Raw genomic sequence first — 21,806 nt, forward strand, 5'->3', positions numbered from 1 at the left:
TTACTAAAATGATTTTGTGTCAGAGTACTTGTACTCAAGTAAAAAGTACTTGAGGCCTCAGTTAACTGAACTAAGAACTAACCGAGTCGTATAGAGTAGTAGTATTAGCATTATTGGTATTACATTAACTCCAAGATCGAGTTTGTGAGTCGGTGTCAAATGAAACAGTTTAAGAACCCTCAACTTTAAGGTCCCACCTTCTGTTCCGATTTCCATTCATGAGGTCTCTGTCCGGACACCCCCGGCTCCCGATGTGCAAATATTTGCGCAGCTTTCTCTTCGGCTTTAGTGACACGGCGCCGGCCGCTGTCACTCCACGCACCCCGGCTGCTGGTGCTTGGGTGGAACCGGGCCGCTACTCGGGGTTCACCTCACCGGTGTTCCTTCGCCCACTTTACTGACAGTTGAAAGTTGAAGCAGACTTGAATTATTTTCTGTTGGTTAAAGCCCCGTTTGATCAAGTTGAAAGAATACATTTTAATATTATATTTCCTTACTTCTTGACACAAGTGGGTGCAGCTAAACCCGTTAGCATTAGCTAACGTCATTAGCTTAGCTTAGGGGGAAAAAAAATAGCCACTAGCAGCGGAATTTTTAAATACGAGGTCGATGTGAGTGATTACCTGTTATAAAAACGGTTTCGTCGTGGGAACCGGTTGACGTGACACCGGCTCGTTTCACCGTCTGGGATCGGTTGCGAAGACTCCGCCGCCCGGTATCTTCGCCCTCGGTGGAAACCGGCGTAAAACTCTCTCTCTCTCTCTCCCTCCCTCCTCCTCCTCCGCCGAGGGAAATCCGACCGGAAATACCGCCGAAGGAAATAACGTCACTTCCGCTTTCACCGACCCCCCCCCCCCCCCCCCTCTGTTTTTTTAACCACGTCGCTCGTCATTCATTCGTAATAATTTTTTTTCCCCCGCGTATTATAATTTATCCATTGATGTCATTTTTTTTGTATGTGTTTGGTTATATCTCCCCTTTTTAAGATTTAGGTTTTTACTTATTTTTAACTAATCGAATCTCTGCTTTTTAGGTCTTGAACTGTTTCTAAGGCGTTTGACTTGTGAAGGGACCGTGTCCCCGTGCTTGTGTTTTGTCGCGGTATGATGTGGATTCGTGAATAAACATTAAAAACGGGGGTGAAAAGGGCATCTTTTCCGAAAACGGTACTGTAGTGTATAAGTGTGATTAGCACTTTATGGTGTGGGGGAAAAAAAGTGAATCCTCCCGGATCTTCGAACAAGCAAACAATATAATATTAATAATAATAATAATAATAATAATAATAATAATATAACAATAATAATAATAATAATAATAATAATAATAATAATGATATTATTATTATTATTGTTGTTGTTTTGTTGTTATTGTTGTTGTTGTTGTTGTTGTTATTATTATTATTATTTTTGTTATTATTATTATTATTATTATTATTATTATTTTAAACCCAATTACCGGAAGTGGCTAATTTAAGTATCGTACGGATACACACTCCGGTCTGCAGAGGTCTCTGTTATGTCAACAAACCGGTTTGCGAACTAAAAGGAAGAAATAAAGCAGGAAAGTGCACTTGTACCTTGCACCGCAGGGTCCTTGGGTGTGCGGCTCCGACAGACGAGATAACATCACAGTTCGAATCGCTTTTCTATGTGTTCCTCTGTTGGAGGGTTGTGCTTGTGACCCTCTTGTTTAGCGGCGGTTCAGTCCGTAGCGTTATTTTCTAATGCTAGCCAGCAATGGACACGGTGGTCAGCTGTTTTAGTAAACAACCTGAAGCTGTGTCCAGGTTGATATGTTTCCCCTGGGCAGGAGGAGGGTCCATCCACTACGCACGGTGGGGGAAAATCCTCAACAGCTCCATTGAAGGTAACCACCGTTGTACATTGTTCACGATCAGCCACAACATTAAAACCAAGGGGTCAAGGGGTGGGATATATCTGGGAGCAAGTGAACAGTCAGTTCTTGAAGTTGATGTGTTGGAAGCAGGAAAAATGAATGAATGTGAGAATGTGATGGCTAGACAACTGGGTCAGAGCATCTCCAAAATGACGGGTCTTGTGGGGTGTTCCTGGTATGCAGTGGTTAGTACCGACTAAAAGTGGTCCAAGGAAGGACAACCGGTGAACCGGCGACAGGGTCATGGACGCCCGAGGCAAATCGATGCGTTTGGGGAGCAAAGTCTAGCCCGTCTGGTCCGATCCCACAGAAGAACTACTGTAGCACAAATAACTGAAAAATGTTAATGCTGCTGTGATAGGAAGGTGTCAGAACACACAGTGCATCACAGCTTGCTGTGTATGGGGCTGTGTAGCTGCAGAGCGGTCAGGGTGTCCATGTTGACCCCTGTCCACCACTGAAAGCTCCTACAATGGATACGTCAGCATCAGAACTGGAGCATGGAGCAATGGAAGAAGGTGGCCTGGTCTGATGAATCACGTTTACTTCTACATCATGTGGATGGGTGGGGTTAGGGTCTGATCCGATGGAGCATCTGTGGGATGTGCTGGAACAACAAGCCTGATCCATGGAGGCCCCACCTCACAACTTCCAGGACTTAAAGGATCTGCTGCTAACGTCTTGGTGCCAGATACCACAGGACACCTTCAGAGCTCTTGTGGAGTCCATGCCTCCACGGGTCACAGCTGTTTTGGCGGCACGGGGGGGCTACACAATATTAGTGGTTACTAGTCGTGCGTTTAATGTTATAGCTGATTGGTGCATGTTGTCTTTGTGCACTTTCGATTTAATGTGTTTATAACTGTAATGCCCCCTGAGTTGAACAGAAAGAAAATCAGACTAAATGGACATTTACCTGTTTACTATTTCTTCTCCCTCATTTCCAGTGTACTCTGTCAAACTCCCGGGCAGGGAAGGCCGAGCCAAAGAGCCTTTCTTCCAGAACATTCAGCAGATTGTGGATGAAGTCTGTGATGTGTTGCTGCCGCTTTTAAGGGAGAAGCCGTTTGCCCTCTTTGGCCACAGGTTTGATGGATTTGGTTATATTGAGTAATTTGCAAAAATTAGTTGTTGTCCCGTCCTTTCAAAGTTTCAAATATCCGTGACTTTTCAATGACGGTTTCTCAAGGTTAGACATGTTCTTGAAATTTTAACAGACTGGGGAAGGATGGTATTTTTTCTATAATGCTCAGGGAACAACATATTGCTAGACATCTTTTTTAATGTACCTTCTGTTTTTCTATTTTCCTCACCACTCAAAACTTGGTTGAAGGAACATCAAGTTTGTACTTTTTTGGTTTGTATTAGCTTTGGTGCACTGACCAGCTTTGCTGTGGCAGATGCTCTGAAGAGACTCCACGGCCTTGAACCGGTTCACATGTTCTTATCTGGCGCCTCTGCACCATATGTGAGTTAAGTCCCGCGGATCCTTGGTCTGGTCTATCTTTAACCTCACTATGAGGGTCTGGTATTTATGACCCACCAGGGTCATTTTGTGCGTTTCTCTCCAGTCAGAGACACGTATCAAAGCCTCGAAGAGGAGTGACTTGTCAGATGATGATTTCCTCAAGTGGTTAATCTCAATCGGAGGGACTCCGCCCGAGCTGCTGGCGAACTCCGAGGTGTTGAAGCTGTTTCTCCCTGCCCTGAAGGCAGACCTTCATGTGGTAGAAAACTACAGGTGGGTGCTTCTACTTCATCTTGCCAAAGGTAAAACCCATACAGGTCATTTGCGTCCAAGTCCCAGAACTCCATCTGAATTCCATTGCAGGTGGAAGGGATATTTTTTCTTCCGAGGTTGCTGTTTTTTTTTTTTTGTGAATGTTCATCCATATTGACAGTTTACTGACCAAAAGTACCTACGCTGGTTCATCAAATTCATTGCTGCTGTCTTTCACCTCTTGCACGTGCCGATCAGTGGCAGACCCGCCACCAACAATGGAAATAGCGTATTGAGGAATACATGAATAACACAAATTCAGTGAAGCGACAGTGAAGTAAAGTGTAGAATATGGGATTTTCAGTCAGTAAAATAGCCTCTTGGATTAAAACTTTAAATTTGTTTTTTTATGTTGAGAGTAAATTATTTGGTTAAATTGAGCCAAAGTCCTTTAATAGTGAAATTTCAATCAATAGCTCAATCAATTTATACAAAGGAAAAACACATTTGTTGGAGTCTATAGCCCTGGTTTCAGTGATTTCAGTAGAATTATACCTCTTCCTTAATGGCATAACACTTAATATTGTCCTGTTTTCCACTCATGTTCATTCAGATGTGATAAGCCAAACAGTCCTGCCTTCTGCTGCCCGGTCACATGCTTCGACGGAAAGCAGGACATTCCACATGATTTGCAAGGTCAGTCCCCTGAGCATCTGCTGCGTGGATGTGTTGAGTAACAATGCTCATACATTTAAGCAACACAGCAGCTCTGGGGTGCCTTGAGTTCCTGTTTCATAACTGCTTGAGTGCAAATTCAGCGGTACTTGAATGGGTCACAAAATTGGGGACAAGTTACATTTTTACAAAGTTCTTGTATGTCAAGCAAGTCGCCATGTTGATTTGGGTGTCGTTGGGGTACGATCAAGGGCTGGGCAATATGGAAGAATATATGCTTCTTCATGTAAAATTCCATGTTAAAGAACAAAATCACATTGAATTTTTATGGGATTGTCAAATGTAATATCACACCAAATCTTAGATATAAAACTCCCCAAATATCCCCTTCTTATAATGTGACATTTTTGAAGCCGCATCTACTTATCATCATTAACATGTACACAACATGACAATGTCCTAATTTCGATACAATTAAAACACACTAAACTAAATTATTGCACAGCCAAGTATAATCGCTGTGCTGTCAGTACTCAATAGTAAAATATTTCTCCATAGTAATGTCATTGAACCAAAACCAAAAAAAATGACCTGCCCTTAAGGCATGTCAGCTTTTCAAAAGCAATGAATATGAGCTATTAATACTACAATACAGTTTGTTCACGTCAACGGGTTGGTGCTTGCATAATGTCTGTAACATTTTTCTCCAATGACTCGGGCTCACACCTAACACGCATGTGTTTATTCATTTGTTCCAACAGCTTGGAAAAGTATTTCATCTGGAGATTTCACTGTCAAAATGCTCGACGGAGCTCATTTTTACCTGAAAGATCCTCAGAACGAAGAAATCATTTTAGACTACATCACAAAACACCTGGAGACAATAGAAATGGACTACTTGTGATTCAAAATCTGCAAAATATTAATTAAAAAAATTGTGTATTATATGATCATTCTTTATAATGAATCATAATATTTCCGACATTTCAGCCATGTCGACATGATGACTTACCTTTCTAATTAATATCACTAACACAATAATTCTGCATGTTATTGTTATGAATATCAGGGAGTAACAGACTTTTCTTTTCACAATTTAATTGAAAAACATTTAATGTGCTTTTTTTTTTTAATCACTGAATACATGTTTGTTTCGTTTTCAAATACATAATCCAAAAATAAACCAAACTTGTGGTTACATTTAATTCGTATATCAGTAACTGTTGCTTTTCATGACCACTTTTGAAACGTGGATATAATAACAAACATCATTGTGATAGATAAATATGATATGTATTCAATATGAGTCACACTCAAAATAGTATGTTTTAAGTTAGATATTGCACCTCGAGTTTCACCTGTTGGTAAATAAGCAATTCATGAGTAACTTTAAAAATATTTCTTATTCCTCTTTAAGCTGTGTATTACTCAAATAGAATTTTGTTTCCTTAGTTTATTATTATTTGCACTCTGCCTTTTAAGTTATCATTTCATCATATTTGGGGATGCAGTATAAGTTCACAAAAGAGAAACTGGTATTCATCCACATTAAACTTCACATAAATATATATAGATACACTGAACTTATGCTCCTGAAATTAAGTTTTGACAATCATCATGGTACTGATCGAAGACAACGACAAGCACAAATAAATCAGTTGATAAATAAAATGCTACTGGTCCCTTGCAGAGCTTGTGCCGTTCCTGAGCTCAGTCGAAGGTGAAGCAAAGGTTTTGGGATTCTTTTGGAAACTCAAATTTACAATGGAGGAGGGGAAGGGCACACAGAGTCTGACGTCACACTTGGTCTTCGGGAGCTGAGAGTTTGTGGACCACGGAGGGCGGCGGTGGTAAAAAGGGGGTCTACATGTGGGTTCCATCTTGCCGTGGTGAATGTGGAGGCGGCGGAGGCGGAGGCGGAGGCGGCTGCGTCCTATCCCGCGTGCCGGGAGCCGTGTCCGCCAGGAGGAAGGAGTCCGTGGAGCGGTTGCTGATGCGCAGGGGAGCCAGACGGCGGAGGTTGCTGGGCGTCCAGGGCAGCCTGAGCTGGGCGCGCTGCGACGGGGCCACGGAACCGGTGTCCAATTCCGGCTCAGTCATCCAGGGCGGGATCTGCGGGGCCGCGTAGTCGGTGTCGGGGAGGAAGGCCGGGTTCTCGATCCCAGCTAGATCACGGAAGAAAGGAGTAGAATTTAGCCGCAGGTTTTGAAGTTTGGAGTGACGTCGGACTGGCAGGGACGGCTCTGCCTCACCTCCCGCTCGGTACGTGACCCTCATGGGGAAGCCGCACGCCTCGCCTCCGGAGGCGTTGTCCCCTTCGGAGAACTCAAAGTCTGGGAATAAAGGAGGCACACGATCCAGAACAGCTGTGTCGCATATTTATAGTATTCTCAAAAAGAAGATACAGACCTTCGTCCCCGAATGGATGGCTGCCCTTTCGGTCCATAGGTTTTTCATTTAGCATCTGCGTCGACACAGTACGGAAATGTTAGCGTTGAGAAAACCGCTGAAGGAAGTAGTAAAAGCTATACAGTGCAATTATTAAATTAGGGATCATTTTGTTCTTTTATTAAAGGGGCAGTGTGTAGAATTCAATACGGAACGGACTTATAATATTCATAAGTTACCTTTTAATTAGTGTATAATCCCATGAAAATAAGAATCATTGTGTTTTTGTGACCTTAATGTGCCGTTTTTCATCTGCATGGGCAGGGGTACGCTTCATGGAGGCCGCCATGTTGCACCGCCATGTTTCTTTTACAGCTCTAGAGAGGGCCTTTCGCGTCTTTGCGAATTTTGCGGCCACCGTCTCCTCCACGGCGGCCGCCATGTTCCACCGCCATGGGGAGGAGGGGTGTTCAGTTGGTTGCGATCTGCAACCTCACCGCTAGATGCCGCTAAATTCTACACACAGCACCTTCAAGTGATTCATCTGTAGATTATTTGATCTAATATGATTCATTTAAGGCTATAAAATAACAGTAAAATTAGGTAATAAGCTGCGAGGTTCATGGTAAATTCCCATCACAAGTTATCTGAACTGAAACGGACATCTGGAAATTTGTTAACCCAGCAGGTTAAGACGCAACTTTACATTTTATACCTTTTGCAGCGGGTCCTTCTTTGGGTGCTTGGTGATCTTCTTCTGCGGAGCCACGCCCATTTTGGCAGACTTGAAGGACTCCAGGCGGCTCCTCATGGTTCTCTGGAAGATCTCCTGCACCTCGCTCTCGTCTTTGTTGACTTCAAAGTGACTCCGGCTGAACCGGTGTCTGTGCTGTGAGACGCGAGGACACACAGGAGGACAGGATTATGATTATGGTTTTGGAGCCAGCACCAATGTGTTGTTGTTGTATGTGTTGTAATTGATATTTAGACCCAAGAGCAACAAATTGATGCTGAATAAGAATCTTCCTTACTGTACTCATTTTTGGTCAAAGTGCAGAGTACTGCAGCGTGCATCATCCTGCAGCAGAACTCACCTGTTTGCGGCCCTTGTAGAGGTGCTGCTGCAGCAGGTGGTGAGTGTTGATGTCCTCCATTTGCCTCATGCCCTTCAGGTCCTGCTCATACATTTCCAAGCTCACTGACGGCACGTCGTCTCTTCTAAAGCAAGAAAAAAAAAAAACAACAGAATATATGTACAGTATATTTAAGGTTAGCCAAAATATATGTTCTCTGAAACGCCACCAGTGGGCAGACTCTACTACAACTACTACTCATAATGTGGTATTTGGGCTATATGTGGATCTTTTTTAGATCAATAGAGATTTATTAATGAATCGATCGATGCTAGTGATCGGATAAAGTACAGCAATGTTTGTAAAGTACAACTGTCTTCATCTTAATAATAGAAGTAATAACTTTAATTTCGCACTTTTAAGTTAACAAATGATTCACAGAGTAAAGAAGTAATAAAACAAGATGTTTGATTTCTTGCAAATGAGTAATAAAATAACCGGCTTGCGCCAGGAGGCCCATTAACCACTGATCGCGTCGTAAAAAGTTATAAAAAGTTGAGGTGTTTGCTTACAAGATAGAGGAAACCGGCACGTGCTCATTGGACATGTCCGGCATTATGTCGGGCATCATGTCCGAGAATTCGTCGCCGAACTTCTTCTTGAAATCAACAAAGGAATTCTCGTTGCGGACAAACTCCAGAGAGCCTCTCCTTTCGCCCTGCGCGGTTAGGAGGTAAGCAGTCGCATGAATGATCTATGGCTGAGCTCCGGCGGTACATCCGGCGGTAGTATTAGTGGTGTAGCACAACGGAGTGGAACCGGTAAATAAAGCTGCGGTAACACCGGGGGGCCTCCTCCTCACCTCCTTCACGTAGCTCATGGCGTCCTTGAGGTTGAGTTGGTGGAAGACGCTGAAGAGGTGGTCGCGGTTCTTCCTCACCGACGGCTTCATCAAAATCCACGACATCCATTGCTCCTCGAAGTTGTTCCACCTTGACCGCGAGAGAAGGAAAACGGCGTTTGCCAATCGACTTCGGCGGACGCGAGACGGCATCGACTGTTTTACGAATAAGCTTTCACATACTTGTCCCTCATGTAGTTATGACCTATTTGTCCGGATATATCCTCTATGGCGACCAGCATGTGGTCAAAAACCTGAGCGGAATAAAGGAACATGCTGTGACGGTTCGACCACAAACATAAAAGTCCCTCACCACCGCCGCTTCCTCGAAACAAAGCGAAAAATACAACGTTTTGGACGTTACCTTATTCTGGACTTTCTCTATCAGGGTGAGTTCGGACGCTGCGGCTTTCTTCACTTTCAGCCAGTTCACCAGAGGTTTCATGGTGATCCCCTGCAACCAAAAAGTTCAGCCGAAAGTGGGTTTAGTTATTTTGGTTTTCTATTCTCCCCTATTCTATGTTTGATACAAGGGTCATTTTGTAGCAAAAGTATAAGTGAACAGCTTATTTATTATTTTGTACTTTTCAGTACCGCACGCTGTAATACAGACAACAAGTGCAGGATGTTACCTGCAGGATGACGGTGAAGTACACCACAATGAGTGTCGTGCACACCATCAGGTTCTTCTCCTTTATCTTGTTCTCGTCGAGCATCATGGCCAGGCCGTAGGCGACCGCCCCTCGCAGGCCGCCGTAGCTCATGATGATTTGCTCGATCATCTCCAAGGGAACCAGCCTGAATTTGTTCAGGATCCATGTGAGGAAAAAGACACCTGTGGGTTTCAAAAAACAGAGCGTTTTTAACCGAGTAAAGACGCTGGAATATGCGGCTTCCGCCCACGCGGGCAAAACGAAAGCGGGGAAAAGAGACGCCACCCGTGACCCGTCTCACCGATGAATCTGTAGACGAAGATGAAGAGGAGGGTGAGGAGAATGAAGCCCGTGTTCCACACCCACAGCCCCCTGTCTATGGCCGAGATGCCGAGGAAGACGAAGATGATGGTTTCCGAGCCGTTGGCGAACACCTTCATGGCGTGCCTGACGGTCATGACGGACTTCTCATCCATGTTTGCCTTGATGTACTTCTGGCACGACATGCCGCAGAAGACGATCCTGAAGGACAAGGAAAACAATTAATAATCACCCTCTTGCACAGGATTTCCAAATAGCAGTTATCCGACAGTGACGAGAGGGAAGCGGCGCGACTTCCTGTTGCTGGTTATGTAGCCAAAAGAGCTGATTTGTGGAGCGCAAAAGTGTCAATAAAACCCGTAAAATCCTCACGAAAGGCATCGCCTGCGGTCCACCTTCTTCCTTGTTTTTTTGAAAAAACAAGGAAGAAGGTTTTTTTTTTTTCAAGGCTTAAACGTCCGCCCCCGTCGGCCCGCATCGAAGCCCGGCGTGGAGCGACACGGCGAAACCTGCCCTCCCGGCACGCGCGCCCCGGCGACTCCGTAAACACGAGGTGACCCGGTGGGGACGTTTTCGTTAAGGCACTCACGACAGGATGGCGGACAGCGACAGCATCTCAGCCGTCAGGTAGGAGAGGTATCCCAGGACGAAGATGAAGCCCGGCTCGATGATCTGGATGTTCTTGGTGCACCTGGTCAACAGGGAGACCAGTATGCCGAAGACGAAGCCCAAGAGAGAGCCGCCAAAAGCCACCACGAAGAAGGAGACTGGAGGGGGGGGGGGGCAGTACGGTCATTACATTTCATATCATTTGATGAGTTGTTTTTTTTATTGTTTTTGTTTTTTTTGAATGAGTCCGCTGTGGTGGGGTTCAGTCGCTCACTTATTCCCTTGATGATCTCCACCGCGTCTATCTGGGGCCCTCCGAGGGACACGAAGGCGTCGAAGACGTTGAACAGCACCTGCGAGGCGAGAGCGAAGTTCCTGTCTCCGCTCATAGATTCACACTCCCCTCCGACACGCAGCGACGGGCTTAACATTTCGGGACCGGCCCCCGAATCGATCCAGGCGGGAAGTACGCGTCACGGCCTTTCAACGGGTCAACAATGTTCTTATTTCATAGCCGGGGGGGGGGGGGGGGATCAGAACAAAAGCTTTTTCATGCCCTCGTTTTCTTTTCCTGCCTCATTTAAGCTTTCGTTGTTGGATCTGACCATGGGGCGTGATCGCCAAGGCAAATACCTGCAGTGTTTTTTTTATGGCTTTTGACCGAGCCCTCTGAAGAGCATCTTAAATCAGCAAGGTCGAGGAGCGTATTAGACGTCGTTGTTTGCGCTGCATGTATTAGACGTGTGAGGTTTGTGAAGACGGATTTCTCCGCAAATAGAACCATTGTGCTTCTTATGTAACATTGCGGAATGCCAAGGACATTATTTCTTTAAAAAATAGGGCGGAATGTACAGTGCACTTATGGTGTGTTCTATTCAGTGTTATTTGTTTATTGTGTCGACCACTGACCACTGTGACGCCGTCGTTGAGCAGCGACTCCCCGAAGACCATGATGAAGAGCACCTCGTTGACGTGCACCTCCTCAAACACTGCGATGACGGCCACGGGGTCCACGGCGGCGATCAGGCTGCCGAACAGCAGGTACTGCAGCAGGCCGATGTCCAGGTCGCCTGCAGCGCGCCGGACGCCAAAGAACACACACACACACGCGCGAGACGTTTCACAGATGTTTTACTCCGGCTCCCGCACACACAGGCGCACCTTTTGCAATGTCTTCATCGAGGAGTCTGCAAGGGACCGCACGATGAGAAGAAAAACAACAACATTTGTCGTTCTTTCCTATTGAAGACTTGCTGATGAGGACCCACCTGTACAATTGGTTTGACTACTAATGACAAATGCGATACTTTTGAGCCACTTTGAACAAAAGCTAAATGAAGTAATGCAACATAATGCCTTGCGCGGTGGGACCGATGGCCTCCTGCGTGTGAGCTGGTCTCTCCCGCAACTTCTGCCCATTCAGTTTTCGAATGTGACGGTTGTCAAAGTGGTTGACAGTCATCTATGGCTCCTTGCTATCGAGTGCGTATCTCTGTTTCTCGGTTTAATGTGTAACTGATTCACCCTCCAGGCTTTGTCTCTGTTTGAGGACAGTCACGGGCAAACTAATGCGGCCGACGGACATAAATCGTAATTAATAACGATAACGCTAGAACAGCGGCGTTGTTTTATTTTTTCCCCTACATAACACATCCTATCGTTCAGACTGACGGGGCCTTCAGCCTCCATCACCGGAGACGTGCACAGCAGAGCGGCGTGATCAATGGCTCTGCGTAGCCTGGGAGAGAGCGTGTCTGAGAGAGTCTCCCCATAACAGAAGTGCATGATTTATTATTTGCAAGTACAGTATTTGCAAAGAATTGGGCTGCCCCCTGTAAGTCGACGAGTCGAATCAATGTATTTTTTGAATCGTTTTTTGGTTTTTTTAAGTCAGTGTCCGTTACAATAACTGGATAAAACAGACAGAACCGTACAAAATGCACATGGATAACATTTCGATGGGGAATTATAAATAAGGGGGATCATAAATATATTTTCATATGTGTGCCGTGACCCGTTCCTCCAAATAAAACAACTAAAAAACAGTGTGAGGACGGGGCACGGAGCAACGGGTCGGGACTCGTAGACTCGTTACGATTATTTTCTGTGCGTTACGCATGGGGGAGGGGGGGGCGATCGGGAGTGAGTCGTGGAGAAAGGGTTCCGTGCCGTAACGTTCCACGCGCACTTCAGTTTCGTTCCATAAGCAGACGTAAAATAAAATGACCTACATCTAAGATCGAAACACACTGTTCTGGCGTGCTGTTCGAGGGCGCCCCATCGCTGGCGCTCGCATCGCCAGGGCGGTCGGAGAGGGAGACGAGTGCGTGAGTCGGGCCCCAATGGCGCCCTAGGTGGCCGCCTATCTCGCCTGTAGCCTGAACCCTGCGCTGCGTCTCAAGGTGCCTTTCAGAGCATCCACGGATTGCCCTTACTTTACAACCCTCGCCGTCCGACGGCAGTGAGCAGGCCAGTCTTACCCATGGCGCCCCCCATGTGGCAGCCCCACAGCGAGATCCCCACGGAGGCGGCGTTCCAGCACGTCCCGATGACGGCGTAGGTGAGAATGGCCCCCATGTTGCTGAAGAACAGCTTGTTTGGCATGAAGTAGCCGGCGTCCAGGATGATCTGGGGCAGCAGGTAGAAGAAGAAGACCGTCGGGGTCAGGGTGAAGGTCTGCATCTTGTCCGCCCCCCAGATGATGCCTCCCAGGACGAAGCCGAAGGAGATGAGCAGGGCGCTCTCGGGGATGACGCTGGTCACGTGGTGGTTGGCCTCGATGACTGCGGGGAGGAAGACGATTTTTAAGGGAAGTTGTTTTTTTTGGAGGAAATCTAGGGATGGAGCAAAACTCAACCCTTACGTTTAGACGTCACTGCTTTTGTGCTGAAACGCCTTTTACCTTAACTCAATTTTTCTTTACATATGAGATATATAATGACCATTACTGATAAGATCAAAATTCTCCCTGTGAGTATTGTCATGATAACGCATCTGTCATTGATTTTGAAATCTTTCGGAGGAAAGTCCGGCATGTTCAAACACCGGCAGGAAGATGTGAGGGAGGTCAATAAGTCAAGTCAATATGGTTTTACTTGGTCGTTTTTTTAATTCTTTTTTTTGGTATTCCTTTAAGCAGTTTTTGATAGAAGGCTGGGACCGGCTCTCCTGAGGACACCTGAGCAGGTATCAGAGCGATTCAACACTATCTCCGTTGTAGCGTGAAGACACCTGCCTCAAGGATGTTTCTGTTCTGACAAAAATCCTTTTCAAACGTCAGAGCGAGATAAATAACATTAAAATATCTTACTATTAATAATTTACTTTTGATGTAAGATGACAAGGATAGGCTCCAGAGAGGTATTAATAAAGCTGAGGGCCAATTGTAGAAAATGAATCAGACATGACAGGTGTTGTTTTTTTGTTTGTTTTTTTAACTTCCCCCGGATCCCAAGGTCAGGCTCAGGTTTGCGTGCCGGCTTTTTATTTTTGTGTGCCCTCCTCCCCTCACTCATTAACAGTGTCGAAACACGGCATCGAGGCCGAGCCATAAAAGTAAAACCTGTGAAATTTCTAAATTTGCAAATGATCAACTCATTTTGGGGACAGCAAGAGATTCTGCCATTTTTTGGGTTTTTTTTTTGCTCTCGGCATATCATTTACCATCGATCAGTGTAGATTTATGAGATCTTTCAGTTTTAGTTTCACCAACCTTTCATTGATACGGATGCATCCATAGTCATATAATGAGTCATTGTCAATGGTCTGAGATAAGATTCTGTGTTTTTCTGGTTGACGTCCAGTGCGACGTCGCTCTTTGTCTTTGAAAGACGTTCTGTCTCTCCTTGGGTAAGACTCTGTTAAAGATTAAGTAAAGGACATTTTGGTTTGAAGGACAACACTTTTCCATAGCTCTTTTTGTGTATTCTTGCTGAACCATTAAACCCAAAAGAAAACATTTTGCCCGTTCTGAAAGTTATCTGTAAAGCCCTCGATCCAGTTATGCGTTACTTTAAGAGAGACATCCCGCCGCACACGAGATAAGTCATTTAAAAGGTTTGAAAAACAAATGACTTATCAGTGTGGATGATTTAACATCCTGTTCTGTCCGGCCACTGCACTGAAACGTCTGAGTTTCATTATACTTTATGTGAAATATTCAACTTACACATTCATGACACATCAGTATCACAATGAACTGAGCCCGCATTTTGGAAATGTGTTGATAATGCTGCTGTTGGTTACTGTAATAATCAGTGTTTGTTATAGTATACAGCTCTTTCTGACACATTAATGCTTCAGTTTATCCTTTTTTTTGTGTTTTCATTATTATTATTATTATTATTTATATTATTATTTATATAATTATTTATATTATTATTATTCTAAGTATTATTATTATTATTGTTATAATTATTTTTATTATTATTATTTATATGATTCTTATTTGAATTATTATTATTATTATTTATATTATTATTTTAATTATTAATATTATTATTAATATTACCACTTCTATTTTATTATTAATATAATTTTTTCCTACTCGAAAAATGATGGAAATCTCTAAGACAAAGACCATTTTTCCTCTATGAGCTTATATTGGAAAGCGTGCATTTCCAAATTAGCTCACAAATTATTGTTTTTTTGCGACAAATTATGAATCACAAGGGTACCTCACGCCCAATTCTCTAGTTTAGTAATATTACCACAGTATCATCCAGACAGATAACTTTCCATTTGTGTAAAACTGACATCAAGCCACCCTGTAACTGCAAGGTCGCAGCACCTGTCCTGCCGTTTGGTCTCCTCAGATACAGTAGATATTTTACCTCCAAATTTAATCTCGCGCATTTAAAATCTTAATACGTCATATCGGAGCCGTGGAACTCAACGCGGGGTCCCAGTGGTTCCTTCAAGAGCTTCCTGGGGGGGGGGGGGGTCCTCAGCAGAATGATGAGTAGCTCAACTTCACCGTTATATCATTTACAAGATGTATAAGACAAGACAATAATGACTGTTTTGATCATAGTTTCACAGTTATTTTCCTATTTCCTATTTACTATTAGATAGACAGGTCTATCAAATCTTATCAAATGGGATCTGCTTAATGCGTATCTAATTGAGGGTCCTTGGTTACTAGATTAGACAACAGCAGAAGACATCCAGTCTCTACTACTGTGGACTTTTTTAACACTGGCCTCAGGACAGAACTGTCAGAAATTGATGGCATATTGACATTATTATATTACATACCCATTTTGGACAGACCAGCCACCAATATCCATAATGCAACTAGGTAGGGCGTCTCCACGTGATGCCACTTGAAAGTTACAATGGGCATCCCCTCCACGCTCGCATCGTGTCCAGTGTGGTTGCCGCCTGACGCGGGCACCTCCGGACCCCGAGGGGGGCTGGGGCCCTCGCCGCCCGCTGCCCCCGCCGCGAGGCACGCCAGCGCCGCCGCCCCCAGCAGCCAGGGGTACGTGGGCAGCATTCTAACTCGCGCTTTTACAGAGTGAATAGATTAATGGGTTTCAATGGATTGAGCATGGAGAGCTCTCTGGTTGACCTCTACCCCGTGACCTTATCGTCCAAAAAACGCTGAGCTCTGTTTCTTGTCCCTCCGCTCGCCCCAATACCGCCCGGCGCTCCTATCGTCCAAATCTGTCTCCTCTCTCTCTCTCTCTCCCTCTCTTCCCGTCTCCCTCTTCCGTTCTACGCCCGTTGGCCTCTGTGTCTCTTCGTTTATCTCTGTGGCGTATTCCCTCCCGCCGCCTGCGTTGGCTTTTCTTGTCTGCGTTTTTTGGAAGCTCTCGGCCTCGGGCCCTTTATATCTCCTTTCGGGGCCGCGTGGTCGTGGGGGTGTGGCAGACACGCGGGGGGAGGCTTCTGATTACTCGGTTACTCGCTTGACACTGTCATGACCTTTTTTTCTTTTGGTTCACCCACTCACCGCAAAGCTCAGGATAGCTCATCCTCCCATAACTTATTTTTTGCACAATGTCTTCACTGACAAGGTTATTGGGTTCACAGTAAAATGTTGAAGCTCCACGGAGTTTGAGTAATTATTGACTCTGACGTCACTGACAAATGGACAACCGCGGTTAAAAAGTGTGAAAGACTGTTTGCGACTGCTTGACTGCCTTTTTACTTTGGAAATAAGTTTCGTAAATGGAAAAGTGTGCTATTTCTCTGGCTCCAAAATAAGAATATATGCTGTTAATGTAGTAATTATTTGTTTCTAACTCATTAACTAGCTACACTGGTTTATCAAATGCTCCTTTTTACACAAGTTAATAAAGGTCTCTGCTGTCCCCAAAACACCTTTTTTGCTCAAGAGTACGACTCAGATTATGCATTCTTGCCATTCTAACATGCCTTTATACCACCTTATTCTAAAACGGGTGTTTTAGAGGCCCCTAGTTCTGTGAGCCAATGGCGTTTGAGCATGGCTTCTGTGGTTTCATTGTATCTACCCCGTGAATTTCAGTGATTTCACTTCAAGAGTCCACCAAAATGTGCTTCTGAACAGATTTGAGGTGAGAAATAAGCAATCCAGTCGCTGAATCTTCACTCGAATAAAAAAGAAAATAAATAAATAAAAATAAATAAAAATAAATAAAATAAAATAACATTGTCCTATGTAGAGTAGTTTTTTTCTACCAAATTAAGAAAAAGGAAAAATTTAATAAGAACATAAGAGGAAAACATATCCATATGCTTTTAGAAAGGGAACCGGGTTATTTATTGTCCCTAAAAGCTACTTGAGAGTATTAATTATTGTCTAACTTTGAGAGCTTGAAATTCACGGTCAGGGAAACTGGAACTGAAGTCACACATGAATTTGCATTGAAAGGGTTATTAACTAATTACCCCATATATCATTTTAAATGATCACTTCCCCATACCTCAGTGTTTAATGATTGGATAAAAGGCCACAATGCGCAACACCTTTCTAAGAAGCGGTGCACTTCATGGGGAAAGCGGGAATAGGCCAGACAAAAGTTGTTTTAAGAGGTGTGACCTAAATTGGAATATACCAATAAAGATAAAAACTAAAGGAATGGCGTGTGTTGTGTTATGGTTCGACTGGTTGGTGAACCAAAAAAAAAAGGGTTGTTGTTGTTGTTGTTGTTTGCAGACATAAGTAATTCTTTGTTTGTCAACTCGGTTTTAGCGGCAAATGTGAAAATGCGCACGAGTCGCCGGAAATGTTTAAAAAGTCATTCTGAATGCACTACGGCTATAACTTACAACTTCAAGAGCGCAAACATATTTCGTCTGACTCCTAAAGTCGTATGAACGCCGGCAAGAATAGTGATACAGGCTTATTCAACGCGGTTTTCAACGTCCCAGAATGCAACAGGCTCAGGGAGAGCGCCCCCTGTGGTCATTGGGAGCGGGTGGGGTGTGTGCACCGACAGAACCTGCTCCAGGGAAGGTGTTCCCAGCCCGCAGGGCCCGGAAAGCGTCCTCCTCCATTTATTGTCCATTGTTCGGTCATTAAAACGCTGCAGGTTGATGTTACTGAGAACGCTTTCGGTCGGCGGGAGGAAAGAAAGAAACACATTGTGAATCTGTGAAGGAGGAGTACTGTAAGGGACTGCACCCTCACAACAAATCTTTCGGGAAGAAAACAACTTGCTCTTGTGCAAGCCTCAGTGTGGTGGTAGGCATACGTCACGCCTAGGTGACTTATGCGATTGATTTGATTATGATTTATTATTATTATAGATTCTGGTCTTTTGGAGACAGGATTCTATATATATATCTATAAATATAGATATATTTCTTTCTTTCTTTTTGGATGATTATACATACTTTCTTTTCTTATAGGGCTATATATAATTTCTTATTTCCTATTTCTCCTTGTAATAATAATAATAATAAAAATAATAATAATAATAATTATAATTATTATCATTATTTTTATTTTTTTCTCTCTCTTACATAACATTGTTGCTCACGGGGTCCAACTCTCCTACACATTTTACCTACATTTCTGTTATGTTCATAGGATCAATTTTTTTTTTTACATTGGGTTTTGAGTAAGTGACACCGGTATACTAGATATTTCCACGTGGTTGAGTCAAATAAAATATGACTGACTTACCAACCTCAAGAGATAAACACTCTTAAGTGGCCCAGGGTGGTGTAGAAACATTTTGGGGCCCCGATTAAAAAAAAAAAAAAAAAAAAAAAAAAAAAAGCATCAGAAATTCACCAGAAAAACAAATACTCGTAAAATACTTCAGCCCGCATGCTCCAAACATTTAACCTTTTTCTTTCTGTCTTTTTTTGTTTAATTGAGCATCAACAAATACATTTTCCGTTCTTCATGTGGGCAAACACCATTCCCATATTTATGCACCCTGAGGCACACACAAACAAACACACACACACACACATGTATGCACTTCTGGGTCAGTGCATCCATTTGTGCGTCCTGTTTGTGCTCACAACAACCCAGCACTGACAATATATGCTTGAAATAAATATATGATTATAATGTATGAAATAAATGCTTCATTATCTAATTTCCCAGGGTTGGATTTCTATCTCCTCTCCAACCATTTGCACGTTAAGGGGGTCTAAAGTACACGACATGTTGGACATATATAAAGTCTAAACTTCTTGATTTAAAAATTGAGACCAATTGGTAAACAGGTGAAGGTGAATTTCTTTCCTTTCACTACCATGAGCATTTTCCGCAAGGGTGGTATCAGAGCAACCAAATTCTTAACTTCTGATGCATTATAACTACACACATGTTATCCTACAGCCAGGGCTGCCCAGTAATGAGAGTGACTTGCCTTCCCCACCATAACCGCATTAGGTGGATGTAAATGAGAAAAGTGGAGCACACAGTGGGCGGACGGCAAAGGGAACTCACTAAGCTTGCAGAGCCAGCTGACCAGCACCCACAGGGCCACCAGGTAGGGGACATCCACATGATGCCACTTCCAGCTGACGATGGGCAGCGTGGTGATGGGCGCTCCGTGCTCGCCGTGAGAATCCCCAGCCTCGTGTTCTGCTCCATGGCTCGATCCATTCGCTGTTGCACTGTCGCCGTGGCCTGTCCCATGGCTGGTTCCTGGGTCAGTACTTGTCCCATGGTCGGTTCCTGTGTCGGTGCTTGTCCCATGGTCGGTTCCTGGGTCGGTACTTGTCCCATGGCCAGTGTTTCTTCCCAGGTCAGTTCTCAAGTCAGTGCTTGTTCTATGGTCTGTGCTTCCTCCTCGGTCGGTACCTGGTTCAGTTCTGCCTTCAGTGCTCATCTCATCCGTGACCGCTCTCCCGGCTTCGGTGGCCAGGCTCGTCCCCGCTATGACCACAAGTAACATAAATCCAAAAAGTGCAAAACGCAGCACCGCCGCCATGCTCAGAGTAAGGTGCAGGACCCAACCTCTCCAACAACTGATGGCAAGATGTCAGGCCTATTGAACTCAGTGGTTTGAGCAATGTCAAGGTGTATTACAACTCTGGCTTTTTATTCCACACGTGCCCGCATCTTTCTCTGGTAGGAGCATGCACAGGTGTCCTCACTCTGTCTCCACTGTGGTCTCAACTGGACACCTTTTCACTGGAGGTGAGGCCCAACCCAGGCTGCTTCTGTCTCCGCCCCCCTGTACCCAGTTGAGTCACTTACCGTACATAGTGAAAATTTGGAAGTACCCTTTGGTCTGTTTTGACACTTTAATTGTTTGAGTAGGCATATTTATGCCATTATTGATATATTGATTTGACACCAGACAGGCCAGCAACACATTCATTTAAACAGACCCATGCACTGTTTTATGTTCATGTGTGTGTGCGCAGGACTGCCGTGCTAGTCGTGAGGGTATACTCTTTTACTTTTAAGAATGGGATAGTGGCGTTCTGTGGAGCTGGGTACACTGTCCTCTTTATTTCAATGGACATCAGGCAAAGCAAGGCAAGTTTATTTGTATTGCACAATTCCACAACGAGGCCATTGAGAGTGCTTTACATAAAACATAAAAGGCATTAAGACAAAGTGCAAAGAAACACATTATAAAAGGACATAGAATGCATAAAGTAAAAAAATAGAATGCATAGAATGTATAAAAGTTATAGTGCAGTGCAGTAGTGCAAGAAATGAATCAAAGAAACCTTGTTTTGCTCTTTGTTAACAATTATTAAGCTGGTAGGTGAGTAATACTGTTAATTACCGCAAAGAGAGGCGAGTGATCTGTATACCTGCCTAAGTACATAAGTACTGGGTTAGTGGCTGGTTAGTTACTGGCTCTTTTATATTCAGTGCCCTGAACAGAGTGTATGATACAGTATAAACTGCTACCGTACCTTTGTTATATCCATGCATGGCCTGATTACAATTCGTAAAAGTTAATGGAATAGGTTATACTTTTCAAAAATAAGTATAAATCCTGATGTTTTTTTTAGGTTACCTGACTGTGTTTGTAGTAGATACAAAGTCTCTAAAACTGAATATACTCAAGTGAGTACTGATGCTTACTTGAACACACCCCAGTATCCCACTGCGTACAGCTGTATGCGTGTTTGTGAGCGTGCCTGTCAGCATTTCATTTTTATTTTTTATTTTTTAGTCTCATTTTTTGTTGCACATGGATGTGGCTGAGCTCTGACAGGATGTCCATGAGGGGGTCGCAGCTTGACTCATTTGTCTCCCTCATCGTCGAGCCGATTGGAGACGCCGCCCCGGCTGCCGTGCGGCACAACAGTCGCCGTTGTTGAGCCTTCATCACTTTCTGTGTTTGGTGACAGAGACTGCTAAATGATCCTTGGTGTGGCTCTTACTTATCTTTTCCATCGATACCACGTTGCAAACGTTTCAGGCCGAAACTTAGGTCCAAATTCCCTTTGATTACAATTTAATGGTAAGGAGGCCATATCAGCTTCTATGGTTATTGGGGTTCAAGATAACGCAAGATGAAACGTAAATTTAATGCAGATTGACAAAATGAATGAGGGGGGAGGAAATGGGTGTGCGATTTTCCACAGAATTCCCCGTTGGTGAAAGTCCACATGGTTATTTCACAGAGTGCAAGTACTGATGCAACAAAATGCATTTTACCACCCTATTAACTGATGTATCTCAGAGCAGTGAGCTGCCATATAGCGGCGCCTGGGGAGCCGTTAGGGGGTTAAATGTCTCGCTCAAGGACACAGCAGCACGCTACCAGGAGTAGCTGGGGATCGAATCAGCAATCTTGTGATTACTAGAAGACCCGCTCTTCCTCCTGAGCCACTGCCCCAACGATGGGTGTAGGTTTTCCGGTAACTGCATTGTTTCCTGGTTTTCCTGGTGTTCCTTGAAGGGTTCTTGTGTCAGGGCCTGTGTTTGGTAGTTTTGCAATCATGATTATAATCTGAATGTGTGATATCGGATGAGATATCTGCCAAGCTCGTTTAAAGGATAGGTTCGCCATTTTTCCAACGCTTTAACTCCCGGGAAGTTTGCGACTACGCTGCAACTTACCAACCACGGTACAGCTCCTTTTTCGAAAACAAGAGGCTCACAATATAGACGGAGAGTTATTGTACCTTATGCTGAAAGAAGGCTT

At 44.1% G+C, this 21,806-nt stretch overlaps 2 protein-coding genes across 2 annotated transcripts; one reads left to right on the forward strand and one right to left on the reverse strand.

The window, feature by feature from the left end:
- The first annotated feature begins 1,511 nt into the window (after nt 1–1,511).
- On the forward strand, nt 1,512–5,472 carry olah (oleoyl-ACP hydrolase). The gene is made up of 6 exons (XM_080001790.1): nt 1,512–1,869; nt 2,847–2,985; nt 3,268–3,367; nt 3,471–3,640; nt 4,233–4,315; nt 5,056–5,472. The coding sequence occupies exons 1-6, from the start codon at nt 1,740–1,742 to the stop codon at nt 5,196–5,198; spliced, it is 765 nt and encodes a 254-aa protein (XP_079857916.1). The 5' UTR covers nt 1,512–1,739; the 3' UTR covers nt 5,199–5,472.
- Nucleotides 5,473–6,157: 685 nt separating this feature from the next.
- On the reverse strand, nt 6,158–19,622 carry slc9a3.1 (solute carrier family 9 member A3, tandem duplicate 1; the record flags this gene model as incomplete). The annotated part of the gene is made up of 16 exons (XM_080005917.1): nt 6,158–6,459; nt 6,547–6,627; nt 6,704–6,758; nt 7,398–7,571; nt 7,777–7,900; nt 8,328–8,473; nt 8,618–8,747; nt 8,840–8,910; nt 9,021–9,110; nt 9,289–9,491; nt 9,611–9,831; nt 10,220–10,397; nt 10,514–10,592; nt 11,149–11,309; nt 12,720–13,022; nt 19,136–19,622. The coding sequence occupies 16 exons, from the start codon at nt 19,620–19,622 to the stop codon at nt 6,158–6,160; spliced, it is 2,805 nt and encodes a 934-aa protein (XP_079862043.1).
- Between the last annotated feature and the right edge of the window lie 2,184 nt (nt 19,623–21,806).

Source organism: Zeus faber (genome assembly GCF_960531495.2).
Source record: "Zeus faber genome assembly, chromosome: 1".
Classification (NCBI taxonomy): Eukaryota; Metazoa; Chordata; class Actinopteri; order Zeiformes; family Zeidae; genus Zeus; species Zeus faber.

Coding starts and splice junctions, on each gene's coding strand:
- olah (XM_080001790.1), top strand. CDS start 1,740: ATGGACACGGTGGTCAGCTGTTTTAGTAAACAACCTGAAGCTGTGTCC. Junction 2,986..3,267: donor TTTGCCCTCTTTGGCCACAG/GTTTGATGGATT, acceptor GGTTTGTATTAG/CTTTGGTGCACTGACCAGCT. Junction 3,368..3,470: donor CTGGCGCCTCTGCACCATAT/GTGAGTTAAGTC, acceptor GTTTCTCTCCAG/TCAGAGACACGTATCAAAGC.